Here is a 13,108-nt window from a genome sequence, read left to right as displayed (position 1 = left end):
CAGTCTATTCTTAATGGTCAGAGTTTAGTAATGTATTTCTACTGCAATACCAAATAGAGCCACAAGGTGGCACCTCCCTCTGATGTGACAGACAAGAGCTGAGAGCTGTGCACATGCTGTTGTATGTCAACGACAGTGAACTCTCCCCAGTAACAGTAAGGTGCAGGTTATGATGACTATGTTCAAGTGCTCATGTATGACTAGACTATGGAGACCAGACATTGTACGGTCAATGTTAAGTACTGTAAAATAAAGAAAGCAATCCCTAATCAGTTGTCCTGGAGCTTCTCCTAACTAGCTTAAATGCTGCTGTTACCTCCACCTACACCATCCCAGACACTGTGTGCCATTTGGTGCTGGTCTGGTGTACAGTAGGTTTATGAGATTTTTTGCTGAACACGTAATATTTTATATCTAGTTTGAAAAAGTGGGTGGTTTTTCATTAAGACATCAAGAAACAATAAAATATAATCCAGTGATATTGTATGTTCCAAAATCAAGTACTGTCATCTTTAAAGTGATATATCACTAAAATTACACGGAATGTCAAACTGCACTACTTGTACCATTAAAACATTTGAAGTAGTATCTTCAATGGACAGGTCAAACTGTTTTATTGTTGGATGTTAGTTTTTCAAGAATTCTTCAACTTGAACCTCATTGCCCGGTATTTAAATAAATGCTGTTCTGTGCAAACGTCACTCTGTCAGTACCTACTGATTTCCTGTTTAGGGTCATGAGGACCTAAACCTTTCCTAGCATGCACTCTGAGGGGCAGGGGCAACTGTCTGTCGTAGAGCTCATACACAGACATTCACCCTTGCATCTATAGGCAAATAAAAGTTTCAAGTTCACCTGACTTGCTTGGACTGTTGGATATATCTGCTAGCAAAACATGAGGATATATGAAAAACACAACACAGGTTTGGATTGTTGATATGCTTCACTCTTTATTTTGCTTAGTTACTTTTAATGTGTTAAAGTGTTGAGTCTTTGAAGGTTCCAGCTGAGAGCTTCACTCACCATCATGCCCCTTCTGTGTGTGACAATGAATGACAATCATTAGTTGTGAAGAAAAAACAGAAATATGGCTGAAAATGTTGCCATCACTGACCTTGGATGCGGCATCACGGCTCTTGGTTCTCAACTTGTTGACCTGCGATTCAGCGATGTCAGCCCTCTCCTCTGCCTCATCCAGTTCATGTTGCAGTTTACGGAGCTTGGTCAGATAGCCGTTAGCTTGTTCCTCCTGTTAAATTGTTCAATTTGGTTAATTATTTTAAAAGAATGGGAGCAAGCTATGCACCTGTCGTATCAGAATACACCTGTACTTACAGCCTCCTCTGAAGATCTCTTGTAAGATTTGACCTTCAGCTGCAGTTTGTCTACCAAGTCCTGCAGACGGCTCAGATTCTTCTTGTCTTCTTCAGTCTGAACAGGGTTGAATAAGCAGAGTCGTGCATTTCTTTTTATATCTGACACAGAAAATTAATTTCAATGCGGAAAGCATATGTTTATAATATACCTGATAAGTAAGCTCCTTGATGCGTCTCTCATATTTACGGACTCCTTTCACAGAGTCACCACTCTTCCTTTGTTCAGATTCCACTTCAGCTTCCAGCTCCCTCACCTGCAGTATGAAAACAGGATCACAGTGTCACAGAAGATAAGCATCATAACCACTGAACCATCTGAACAAGTAAGTGTCCCTTACCCTAGACTCCAGCTTCTGGACCTGCTTCTTGCCACCTTTCATGGCTATTTGCTCAGCTTCATCCAGACGGTGCTGCAGGTCTTTGATGGTTTGCTCCATATTCTTCTTCATGCGCTCCAGGTGAGCGCTGGTGTCCTGCTCCTTCTTCAGCTCCTCTGCCATCATGGCAGCATCAGTAATGGCCTTCTTTGCCTTCTCTTCAGCATTTCTGCACTCCTGCACGGCCTCCTCCACCTCATTCTGAAGCTGGCATGTGTCTCCCTCCAGCTTCTTCTTCTGGTTCAGCAGGCTGGTGTTCTGCAGAGATCATCATAGAAGATTCATTAGTATGCAATATTAACAGCATTAATAGCATATAGTGGGTACAGCTTTAGACATACCTGGGAGTGCAGCAGCTGAACTCTCTCACTGACATCCAGCAGTTCCTGCTCAGCCAGTTTACGACCTCTCTCAGTCTGCTCCACCAGAGACCTCAGCTCATCCAGTTCAGCCTGCAGCAGGTTGCTACGTCTCTCCACAATGGCGATGTTCTCCTTCAGATCATCGCTGCCACGGAGAGCTTCATCCAGCTGCAGCTGGGAGTCCTGTCAAGAAAGATAATCAAATTCTTTAACTAATGAAAAGGACAAAGAAAACCATCCACAATCATGCTATCATCCACAATAAGACTCTGTACTACCTTCAGATGAGTGTGGACTCCCTTGAGCTGCTTCTGAGCCTCTGCTGCCTGCCTGTTGGCCTGGCTCAGCTGGATCTCCATCTCATTGAGATCTCCCTCCATCTTCTTCTTCACCCTGAGAGCCTCGTTTCTGCTGCGAGTCTCAGCCTCAAGGGAGCTCTGCAGACCATCCACCACTCTCTGATGGTTACGTTTGGACTGCTCCATCTCCTCGTCCTTCTCTGCCAGTTTGCGCTCAATGTCAGCCTTCACCTGGTTGAACTCAAGCTGGGAACGAAGGATCTTACCTTCCTCATGCTCAAGGGAACCCTGTTAAAAAACAGCAAATCATTTGATTTCTTTTAACGCATTGTGGCTTAAATACTTTTTTTTAAAGAATCGAAAATAGGCATATAGATAAGAAAACATTCAACATTTTTCACCTCAGCTTCCTCCAGAGCAGTTTGTATCTCAGCCTTCTCCTGCTCCAGCTGTTTACGGATCTTCTCCAGCTCATGGATGCTCTTCCCTCCCTCACCAAGTTGCTCAGTCAGATCAGAAATTTCCTCTGTTTGGACATATTCATTCATATTTTACCCTTTCTTCTCCCTATTTATGTTAAATGATAGATCGTTTAAATCGTTTTAATTTTGTATTCCTACCTTGGAGATTTTTGTTTTCTCGTTTCATGGTCTCCAGATGATCCAGAGATTCTTCATAAGAGTTCTTTAGTTTGAAGAGCTCGGTGCTGAGAGAACGAGCCTCTTTCTGGGCGCCTTCCAGCTCTGTCTGGGACTCCTCATACTTCTGCTTCCACTCAGCAAGGACCTGGTTAGATAATATTCCACATGACATTATTCAGTATTACTTCATCCATTCATATTTCCCTCAAGTGCCATTTTTGCCTTCTGTCATCACCTTGTCAAAGTTTCTTTGTTTCTTGTCCAAGGCTGCAGCAGCAGCATTCGATCTCTCCACATCCACCATGAGATCCTCAATCTCACTCAGAAGCCTGTGTTTGGTTTTCTCCAGGGAGGAACATTTAGCATTAACAGCTTCAACAGCTTCCTCTGCATCCTGCAGACGCTGGGCCAGTTTCTTCCTATTTGACATATTACAATCATTCTCAGTCACTCTTAAAATCATGTCATCACTGTCAAAGAGGACACACAATGGTTCTTACTTTGCTTCTTCCAGCTCCTCAGTCCTCTGGATGGCATCAGTTTCGTACTTTGTTCTCCACTGAGCCACTTCAGAGTTGGCCTTGGACATGCCGCGTTGGAGCTCGGCTTTGGCCTCCTGCTCCTCCTCAAACTGCTCTCTCAGCAAATCACAGTCATGGCGGGAGGACTGCACTGCATGGGCAAGTGCGTTCTTGGCCTGAAAAGTGATGACATAAGCTGTGATGAACATACTGTCAAATTAACCCAAAGTCTAACTGGATACTGCATTTATATTCATTTAAGATACCTTGACTTCCTCCTCTAGCTGTCTCTTGAGGTCTTCAATCTGCTGAGTGTAAGACTGCTTCCCTCTGGTCAGCTGGGAGACCAAAGAGTCCTTCTCCTCCAGCTGTCTGGAAAGCTCACCTTTTGTTAAGAAAGACTGAAATGATCCTCCCATTTTAAATGTTATATATTCAATTTCAAAGATTTAAAGATGTGTCCTACCATTCTCAGTTTGAAGCTTTGCTTTCTGCATGGTAAAATCATTGATGATACGCTGGCTTTCATCAGTTTTAGTCCTCAGTTCACTCATTTGATCTTCAAGAGTGCGACACAGTTTCTCCAGGTTTGTCTGAAAATAAAACACATTTGCTTTGTGAGGCTTTGAGCTTAATGCTGGATTCATCATGCTAACAGTGAGAATGCTAACAGGCTGATCTTTATCAGGTATAATGTTCACCATCTTCACTCTCTTAGTTATGTGTGTTAGCAATGCAACATTTGCTAATTAGCTCTAAACACATTGCCATCCCATGAAGGCATCGGTAAAAATCTGTGGGAAATAGGAAACCATAGGATCAAACTAGCTTCAGCATAGCATACTTTTTAGCCTTCAGGGTTTGTTGGTCATACTCACTTTGGACTTGGAAATCTGCTCCATATTGGAGACCACGTCATCCAGCTCCAGTCTGAGCTCGCTCTTCTCTTTCTCCAGCTTCTGTTTGACTCTTTGCAGGTTGTCAATCTGCTCTCCCAGGTCAGCCACGCTGTCTGCGTTCTTCTTTCTCAGTGCAGCAGCAGTGGCTTCATGCTGCAGAGTGGCCTCTTCGAGGTCTCTGCGCATCTTCTGAAACTCAGACTCCCTCTTCTTGTTCATCTCAATCTGGGCAGCAGTGGCTCCTCCAGCCTCCTCCAGCCTCTCACTGATCTCCTCCAGCTCTCTGGACAAGTCGGCCCTCTGTTTCTCCACCTTAGCTCGGGCAGCTCGCTCTGCCTCCAGTTCTTCCTCCAGCTCTTCAATGCGGGCCTTGACGAATTGATCAGAGGATTAGAAATTTTATGTAGGAATTCACATAATGAAGAGATAACAAGTTGCAGTTTGTGCAGTTACCTGTAACTCCTTCAGTTTTTTCTGTAGTTGAGTACCCATGGCCTGTTCGTCCTCAATCTTACTCAGTTGCTGGCTGATTTCAAAGTCTTTCCTACATTTAAATGATCAAATGGTTCACCTTAGTAATCTGTTGTTGTAGCATGATAGGTACTGTGCTTGGGATTTTCTTTCTAAAACATTTTAGCCTACTTTTTGAGTTTTTCCTCCAGCTGCTGCTTGTCATTTTCCAGATCCATTACATTTTCTTGGGTCAACTTCAAGTCCCCCTCCAGTTTTCTCTTGGCTCTTTCCAGATCCATCCTCACTTTCTTCTCTTGTTCCAACGATCCTTCAAGCTAACAAACAAAACATTCCACACATTTACTCCATAACATTTGTCTCCACTACTTGAAATTTAGTCAGAAATAACATTTAAGTATACTCACATCATCGACTTGCTGCTCCAGTTTGGTTTTGGCCTTGGTCAAAGTGTTGACTTTGTCCTCCTCACTCTGAAGATCGTCCAGCGTTTGCTGATGAGCCTCCTGAAGAGCTTTCTTCTCTTTAGTCAGCTTGGCAATGATTTCATCCAAAGCTGCCATCTCTTCAGTCATGTTTTTAACCTAAATTATTATTTAGTTAGCACACCTGTTCTGGTCAAAAATATGTTCTATCAAAACAAGTCAAAATAATTTATTACCTTGTTCTCAGTGGCATGCTTTTCTTTTTCCACTTTAGCCAGAGTCAACTCCAGATCATCAATATCTTTCTTGAGTTCTGAGCACTCGTCCTCTAGCTTCCTCTTCTTGGCAGTCAGCTCTGCATTCATTTCCTCTTCATCTTCTAGTCTCTCTGTCAGCTCTTTGGATTTGGCCTCGAGCTGGATCTTACTTTTGATCAGACCCTCACAGCGCTCCTCTGCATCAACAAGATTATCTTGTTCCTACAGATGGTTCAAAAAACAATATTGTAAATCGTTACACTAGAATAAATCTGTGTAATGTTTAGGTAAACTGAAAGGCTTATCTTACAGATTGGACTTGGAGCTGCAGGTCGTTCTTCTCTTGGAGAAGGGTGACCATTTTTTCCTCCAGCTCTTTCTTGCGAGCTTCAGATTTAGCGTAAGCCTCTTTGAGTTTTGTGAACTCCTCCTTCATGTTTGCCATCTCCTTCTCAGTCTCTGCTGTTTTCAGCAAAGGTTTGATCTTGAAGTACATCTTCATCCAGGGCCAATTCTTGACACCCATGAAGGCACGTACGTTCCACTGGATCACCAGTAAAGAGTCCCTATGGATAACATCAAAATGTTTGAGTCCAATTTGGGTGTCTCTCCAGTACCTTTTCTTTTTAGCATGGCACTATGTATGGCAGTGTCAGTTGGTAAGTTCACCACTTTGGTCTAGACATAAATATCTCAACAACTCTTGGATGGATTATCATGAAATTCTGTACATGCATATATGATCCACTGAGAATTCATTTTAACTGGGATTGGTGACTGAAGGAAAGTGTGAATAACTGACTTTTCCTTCAGTGCCTCCATGAGCTTCACATTTGTGGTTTCGGTAAAATATCTCAACAACTATTATTGGAGCGATTGCCAGGAAATTTGGTACAGACATCCATGTCCCACTCAGGAGTCATCAGAGTTGACATTCTAATCACTACTTTTTGTACTTTGTGTTTACTGCTAATTTGAAAATGTCAACATGCTAACATGCTAAACAAAGATGCTGAATATGATTAAAATTATACATGCAAGTTAGCATTGTCACATGTTACAATGCTGGTACATTTAGCTCAAAGCTATGTCTAAGTACAGCCTCACAGAGCCGCTAGAATGGCTGTAAATTCTTAATCTTGTTTTACAATGAATATGAGATGTTGAGCACCAACCTGCGCTCAACAATTTTCTGGAACTCAATTCTGGCGAGTAATCCTCTGGCTCTCGCTTGAATTCCAGTGAGGATGAGAGCGAGACGATCATCTCTCATCTCCTCAAGAAGACCCAGCAGACCAGCTTTGAAGAACACCTTGTATTGACAGAAACTTTTTTAACTTCCCCCAAGAAAAAGGACTAATTTCATCATTCAACCCTGTTCATGTTACTTTATGTAGACACAGAACCAACCTTTGTGTGTCCCAGCTTGTACTGCTCATGGTCGATATCCAGAGAGCCCAGCAGTTTTTCTGCTCCTTTCTTGTTGTCAATGAACTGCCCCTCAGGGATAGCATTGGGATTGAGGATACGGTATCTGAAATGGCGACAAATGTACCTAATCTATGAGAACATTTTTACCACGATGCAATTCTAGATGTAGAAAGATTGTTTTATTACTTTTGCATTTAGAGTACCTTTGTTTGAAGTCTCCATACTGGATCCTGTTAGGGAATCCCTTCCTGCAGATCCTGATGCCTTCCAGCACACCGTTACAGCGTAGCTGGTGCATGACCAGAGGATTCTCCATCGCCCCAGGAGTCTTGGTCTCATTGGGGATGATGCAGCGGACAAAGTGGGGGTGAGTTGACCTGAGGTTGGTCATCAGTTTGTTCAGATTCTCCTGTAAGAGTAAAAAGATATTCATCAAACTCAAAGATGTCTTGACCTTATGACTCTTTGAACAGATGTTAAAAAATGTAAAGTTCATTCACCCTATGCAATGCAGACACGGTCTGAAAGGAAGAACCTTTCTTCTTTCCTCCCTTGCCTCCCTTGCCTCCACCTGACTCCTGGGCTGTATATAATGTTCAAATGTTCAATATTCATAATTAATATTTCATATCCAGATGTATCAATACATACATATATATATGTATCAATTCAACATATTTCAAGTGTTTTAAAGGGCACATATCATGCACATTTCCAGGTCTATATTTTAAAAATCTGATCTGAAATGGTGGCAATGCAAACAACCCATTGAATAGCCTCAGCAAAAACTTTAGCAACAAAGGCTTTGGAACAGGCAGTCGTTTGTGGGCATGCACAAACAATCTGATGTCAGTTTGACAAGGAAGTGGAGGTAACTTTGCAAATGGAGCGTTCAGAGCAGGTTGAAGTCTAGGCTTTTGACTTTCAGGCAGAATTTTTACACACGTTGACCTCAAATTACATAGACATCCAACATTATAATGGTAAATAAATGTCAGAAAAGCACAAACAGCATATTATGTTCCCTTATAGTATGAATTTACCTGAGTCTGCTCCAGCATAACCAATGAAAAGATTGGACAACACCTTCAGAGTGGACTTCTGGAAGAGTCCCACCACAGTCTCATTCAGTGGATCCTTGTTCTTCTCCAGCCAGTTAGTGATGTTGTAATCAACAACACCAGCATAGTGAGCCAGGGAGAAATGAGCCTCTGGTTTCCCCTTAACAATCCTCGGCTTCTGGAAGTTGGGACTTTTACCCAGATGGTTGTCATACAGTTTGGCTTTAAATGTTTGATCGCTGGCTTTGGGGAACATGCACTCCTCTTCAAGGATGGACATGATGCCCATGGGCTAAAGGGAAATAGACATAGTATAGTATAGTATAGTATAGTATAGTATAGTATAGTATAGTATAGTATGGTAGACAATAATAGAATTTCTATGATCTGCAAGTTTGAAAACACCAACCTTCTCAATGAGTTCAATGCAGGCTGCCAAGTCCATACCAAAGTCAATGAACTCCCACACGATGCCCTCTTTCTTGTACTCCTCTTGCTCCAGCACAAACATGTGGTGGTTGAAGAACTGCTGCAGCTTCTCATTAGTGTAGTTGATGCACAGTTGCTCAAAGGTGTTGAACTGTACATTTGATGAAATGTTTGAGAGAGAAGATAATAGTTTTCCTGTTTCATTGTATATTCTTTCAAAAATACAGTTGATTTTATGCAATGTGGTTATTTAATCTCTGACACTCACATCAAAGATCTCAAATCCAGCAATGTCCAGCACACCGATGAAGTACTGGCGGGGTTGCTTGGTGTCCAGAGATTGGTTGATTCTCACCACCATCCACAAGAACATTTTCTCATACACCGATTTGGACAGTGCACCAATAGAGTAGTACACCTATTTTTTATCAATTAAAACAGAGTGTTGATCATGTAAAAGTTTGTTTTTTTAGCACTATGCTTTTCTTAAGTATGTATTTGCGTTGACAACCCTTTGTACGAAGTCTCACCTGCTGAACACTCTGACCTTTGGTGACCCACTCATTTCCGACCTTGACCCTTGGGTGGCACAGGCCCTTCAACATGTCAGCAGAGTTCAAGCCCATCAGATATGCAATCTTGTCCATATCTGCAACAGTACAAGAAAAGTTTCAGAGTATATGACTATAGAGTTTTTGGAGTGATAAAGATTTGGAAGCCATGCTTACCCTCTGTGCCATCAGCCTCTGCCTGCTCCTCCCTCTGCTTCTGCTTAAACTTCATGTTTCCAAAATGCATGATGGCACCAGTCAACTTGTAAATGCTGTTCTTCTCCTCTTGGGTGAAGCCCAGCACATCAAAAGCTTCCTAATAAAATGAATAATAATAATAATAAAATTGTTCATCACAATTTTTTATTAAAATGCAAGGCCCCGTGGTACTGTAGGTTACCTCAATGTTTGATAAATACAGTACTGTATATTCCTTACATCAGTTGCCATTAACTCATCAGCATCATTAATTGATTGAACAGAGATCTCTCCTTGCGAGATGAAAGCATAGTCATAGGGGTTGCTTGTTATAAGCAGCATCTCTGAAAAATAGAATACATTTAATTGTAAAATGTGATGTCTTTCAATAAACATTATGTGTTGTCTGCATTTAATAGATGGATGATTGGTTCTTACCCAGCAGCTCTGGTTTCTTTTGGGACAGAATCTGATAGAAGATGTGGTAGTCTCTCTCAGCCTTGAGCTGATAAGTGACACGAGACTTCTCCAGCAGATCTGAAAAACATGTAACATATTGGTATTAAGATATATTCCGGTCCTGTAAGAACTCTTTTCCTAACATTAATTATTTATGTACTGTGTACTTACAAGTTTCAATATCAGCTGAAGACAGTTTGCCACTGACTCCAAAATGAATTCGAATGAATTTACCCTGTAATGAGAAAATGTTGGTTAGATGTTGTAAACATAACACATTCATGTCTGTGCTTGTCCAATGACCGAACTTACAAATCTGGAGGAGTTGTCATTTCTGATGGTCTTGGCGTTTCCAAAAGCCTCCAGAGCAGGGTTAGCCTGGATGATTTGATCCTCCAGGGTGCCCTGTGGTTGAAATGGATGCAAAATTTAAGCCCAAAAATTAAAAACACCATTTATTATGTTTATTATAATATACACATAATCCAACCTTTTTCTCTTGAGAAGCATCCTTCTTGCCAGTAACAGCTGCAATGCTGGCGAAATACTGGATGACTCTCTTGGTGTTCACAGTCTTTCCTGCTCCAGATTCTCCACTGGGGATGAAAACCACTGAACATGTAAACTGAACATGTCATGAAGATATTTGTAAAAACAGAATCAGTGCTCTTCAAAAGAGAAACAGATATGATTTTTATGAATTACTTACGTAATAAGGATAGACTGGTTTTCTCTGTCTGCAAGATTTAAGACAATGATCAGTGTCATGGCGATATTTCTTTGAACATTTGCATGGTGTCAGAGAGAACAGTACAGTTTCCAAACGCAAAGTGGACATTGAGGTGAACATACCTGACAGCATGTACTGGTAGGCGTTGTCAGAGATAGAGTAGATGTGAGGAGGAGCTTCAGTCCTCTTCTTTCCTCTGTAGGCATTGACCACCGCCTGATCGTACACTGGCAGCCACTTGTAGGGGTTGACAGTCACACAAAACAGCCCTGAGTAGGTCTGTGGACAAAGACACATAAAAGTTGTCCTTGTTATTGGACTGTAGGGGTCCAATACTGGAGATGTCAGAAGATTTGTGGTCATTACTCACGTAGATCATCCATGCTGCATAACGCTCTTTGAGGTTAAACAGCACAGCAGGTTCGTGGAGGAAGGTGAACATCGCCATGTCCTCAATTTTATCAAACTTTGGCGGGTTCTGAGGGTGGATGTCTTCCTCCTTATGGGTTGCAGTCTGTAAGGGTTTAAAGCAGGAAAGTCAGATAAGTATAAGCTAATCACTTTGTTTGCTGTGACATCACTACCTTCCCTTCACTACACAGTACATGTAGTTGTCTGACTTACTTTCCCAAACTCAGTCTCAACGGTGACTTTGCCGCCATCCCTGCTGGTGATTGTGGCTTTAACGTACTCCACCTCAGGGTCGGGTACAAAACATTGCTTCTTCATGTCGAAGGGTCGGGTCTGGGCCTCCAGACGCTCCTTCTCTGACTTTCTCAGGAAGGAGGCTGCTGACCCAAACTCCGCCATGAGGGCGTCACCTGACATCTTGGCACCTGTACCGTAAAAAGTAACAACCTTACAGAAAGTGTACAAAACATAATTTACAATTCACAATTCATTGTTTGTGCTGTCACTTAAGAGATGATGTAGATTTAAACCAGATTGATTGTCAATGTCATTTTACCTTTGTTTTCACCCCTTACTCAAATTGATGTAATTTACCTGTTGCAGATTATACAGAAAAAAATACCATTAAGCAAACTTGCAACACTTCACAATATGTACTGTTAAACCAACAGATTTAATGTAGAATATAATCGTCTATTAAGATTCTCCACCACAGTACTCACCCTCAGGCTGTTTGACAACATGTAGTGTCCCGGGCCTCCAGCTTTCTTTATAAAGGATGTTGTCCAACCCTACAAGGCAGAGAAATGAATTATTCAGATCTTCCATATGATATTTACGAGGTGGAGGTGTTTACCTCTTTGACTTATAAGGCAGACACTAAGCACATTCACATCGTAACCATTTGTTCTCATGCTCCCAATAAGGAGAACCTGCTGGTGATGACACCAGCACAACAATGTAAATTTCAGAGCCTTTGTTCTATTTTAGCCCACCCATTCTCATTCTTTTATATGGCGTTATAAGAATATGGGCACACCATTGTTTTAGTCTTTTTTTAATTTGTTTGCACCAAAACCTGAGGCATGACTTGTGAAATCTTTGCTGTTGACTAAATTCTTGAAACACAAAGGCATGGAACATATGGACACATCCATCTTCTGCTGACGCAGGCAAGGTCGCAGTGATCCATGCATGTGTAAGCTCTGGCCCTTCTCGTCAACTGTTCCTTCTCTTTATCCTTGAGAACAAAGATAAACCTGTGAAATACTTCCTCTGACACTTGTGAGGTTTGTTTGATTGCCAGACCTTGCCCTGTCATTGTTCCATAGCAGGTGTTTTATATTTGTATAGGTCAGTGGACATAAATAAATGCTTTAAGACAACATATGGAGGGAACTCTCAATGAGCCTAAGATGGTGATGTATGTAGTAGTGCAACCCAAGTGTTTATTCAGTTTAATAAAAAGTCTCATTAATAATTATTTGAAGGTGGTTATTATATGTAAAATATAAAAGTAAAAGATATTTTACCATATATTGCTCAGCTTGGTCCCACATAACTCACATATGGGTACAATAACATAGATAGTCAGCATTAAAATGGCATTAATTTAGAAAAAGTAATTTATTATAATAATAAAAATGAGTATAAAGTGAACCAGACATAAACACATCAATCAATCAGAGATGATTGAAAGCCGGCTAAAGAGGCTCAGATGTTTAACAAACTGTTGAGTCGAAGGGCTTTGATCTTCTTAACCCCTCCAAGTGTCGCCTTCCTTAAAGGTTAAGATAGCTGTCAGGGTTTCACTGCCCAAGGAAAGTGACAAGTAACAAGGTGCTAATTGTTGTTTTGTAAAAAGATTCCTTTGCAGGACCTAAACATGCCACTTGAGAATCTCTTCAAGAGTCACAAATTCACACCTCGAGTTTAGCTTTGACCTGGCGGGATTGGAGGTGACTTCCCCAACGATGTCCTCAGTCCGGATCTCAGCTGTCTGCTCGACTCTCAGCAGTCAGTCTTACACATGACGGTCCAGGAATATGTTTGGGAGTGAGCTGCTGTTGACTTAAAGTACGTAAGGTTGTCAATATGTACTTTTATCTCAAACCTCTGAGAGAAAGTCCCCACTGACAGTTATGTACACACTAAATCTCAAAATTTAGAATGAAATATAGTTATAGTACTTTTTATTATTTGCAGTTACA

General features: G+C 41.4%; 1 protein-coding gene across 1 annotated transcript; it reads right to left on the bottom strand.

Moving 5' to 3' along the window:
* Positions 1-937: 937 nt before the first annotated feature.
* Positions 938-11,330, bottom strand: LOC137173688 (myosin-6-like). The gene is made up of 37 exons (XM_067578651.1): positions 11,112-11,330; positions 10,858-11,001; positions 10,610-10,766; positions 10,467-10,494; positions 10,248-10,353; positions 10,070-10,162; positions 9,929-9,992; positions 9,737-9,835; positions 9,539-9,642; positions 9,278-9,416; positions 9,080-9,198; positions 8,818-8,967; positions 8,530-8,700; positions 8,103-8,412; positions 7,560-7,642; positions 7,263-7,468; positions 7,039-7,162; positions 6,804-6,940; positions 5,939-6,194; positions 5,608-5,850; positions 5,354-5,530; positions 5,118-5,263; positions 4,929-5,019; positions 4,455-4,844; positions 4,043-4,169; positions 3,843-3,961; positions 3,556-3,752; positions 3,291-3,474; positions 3,035-3,200; positions 2,816-2,940; positions 2,394-2,702; positions 2,095-2,298; positions 1,715-2,011; positions 1,526-1,630; positions 1,336-1,431; positions 1,115-1,249; positions 938-1,036 (listed from the first exon to the last, which is right to left on the bottom strand). The coding sequence occupies exons 1-37, from the start codon at positions 11,313-11,315 to the stop codon at positions 1,016-1,018; spliced, it is 5,826 nt and encodes a 1,941-aa protein (XP_067434752.1). The 5' UTR covers positions 11,316-11,330; the 3' UTR covers positions 938-1,015.
* Between the last annotated feature and the right edge of the window lie 1,778 nt (positions 11,331-13,108).

Source organism: Thunnus thynnus, chromosome 21, assembly GCF_963924715.1.
Source record: "Thunnus thynnus chromosome 21, fThuThy2.1, whole genome shotgun sequence".
NCBI classification, from domain to species: Eukaryota; Metazoa; Chordata; class Actinopteri; order Scombriformes; family Scombridae; genus Thunnus; species Thunnus thynnus.
The sequence above is the reverse complement of the archived record's forward strand: the minus strand, read 5'-3'. Positions and strand labels throughout refer to the sequence as shown.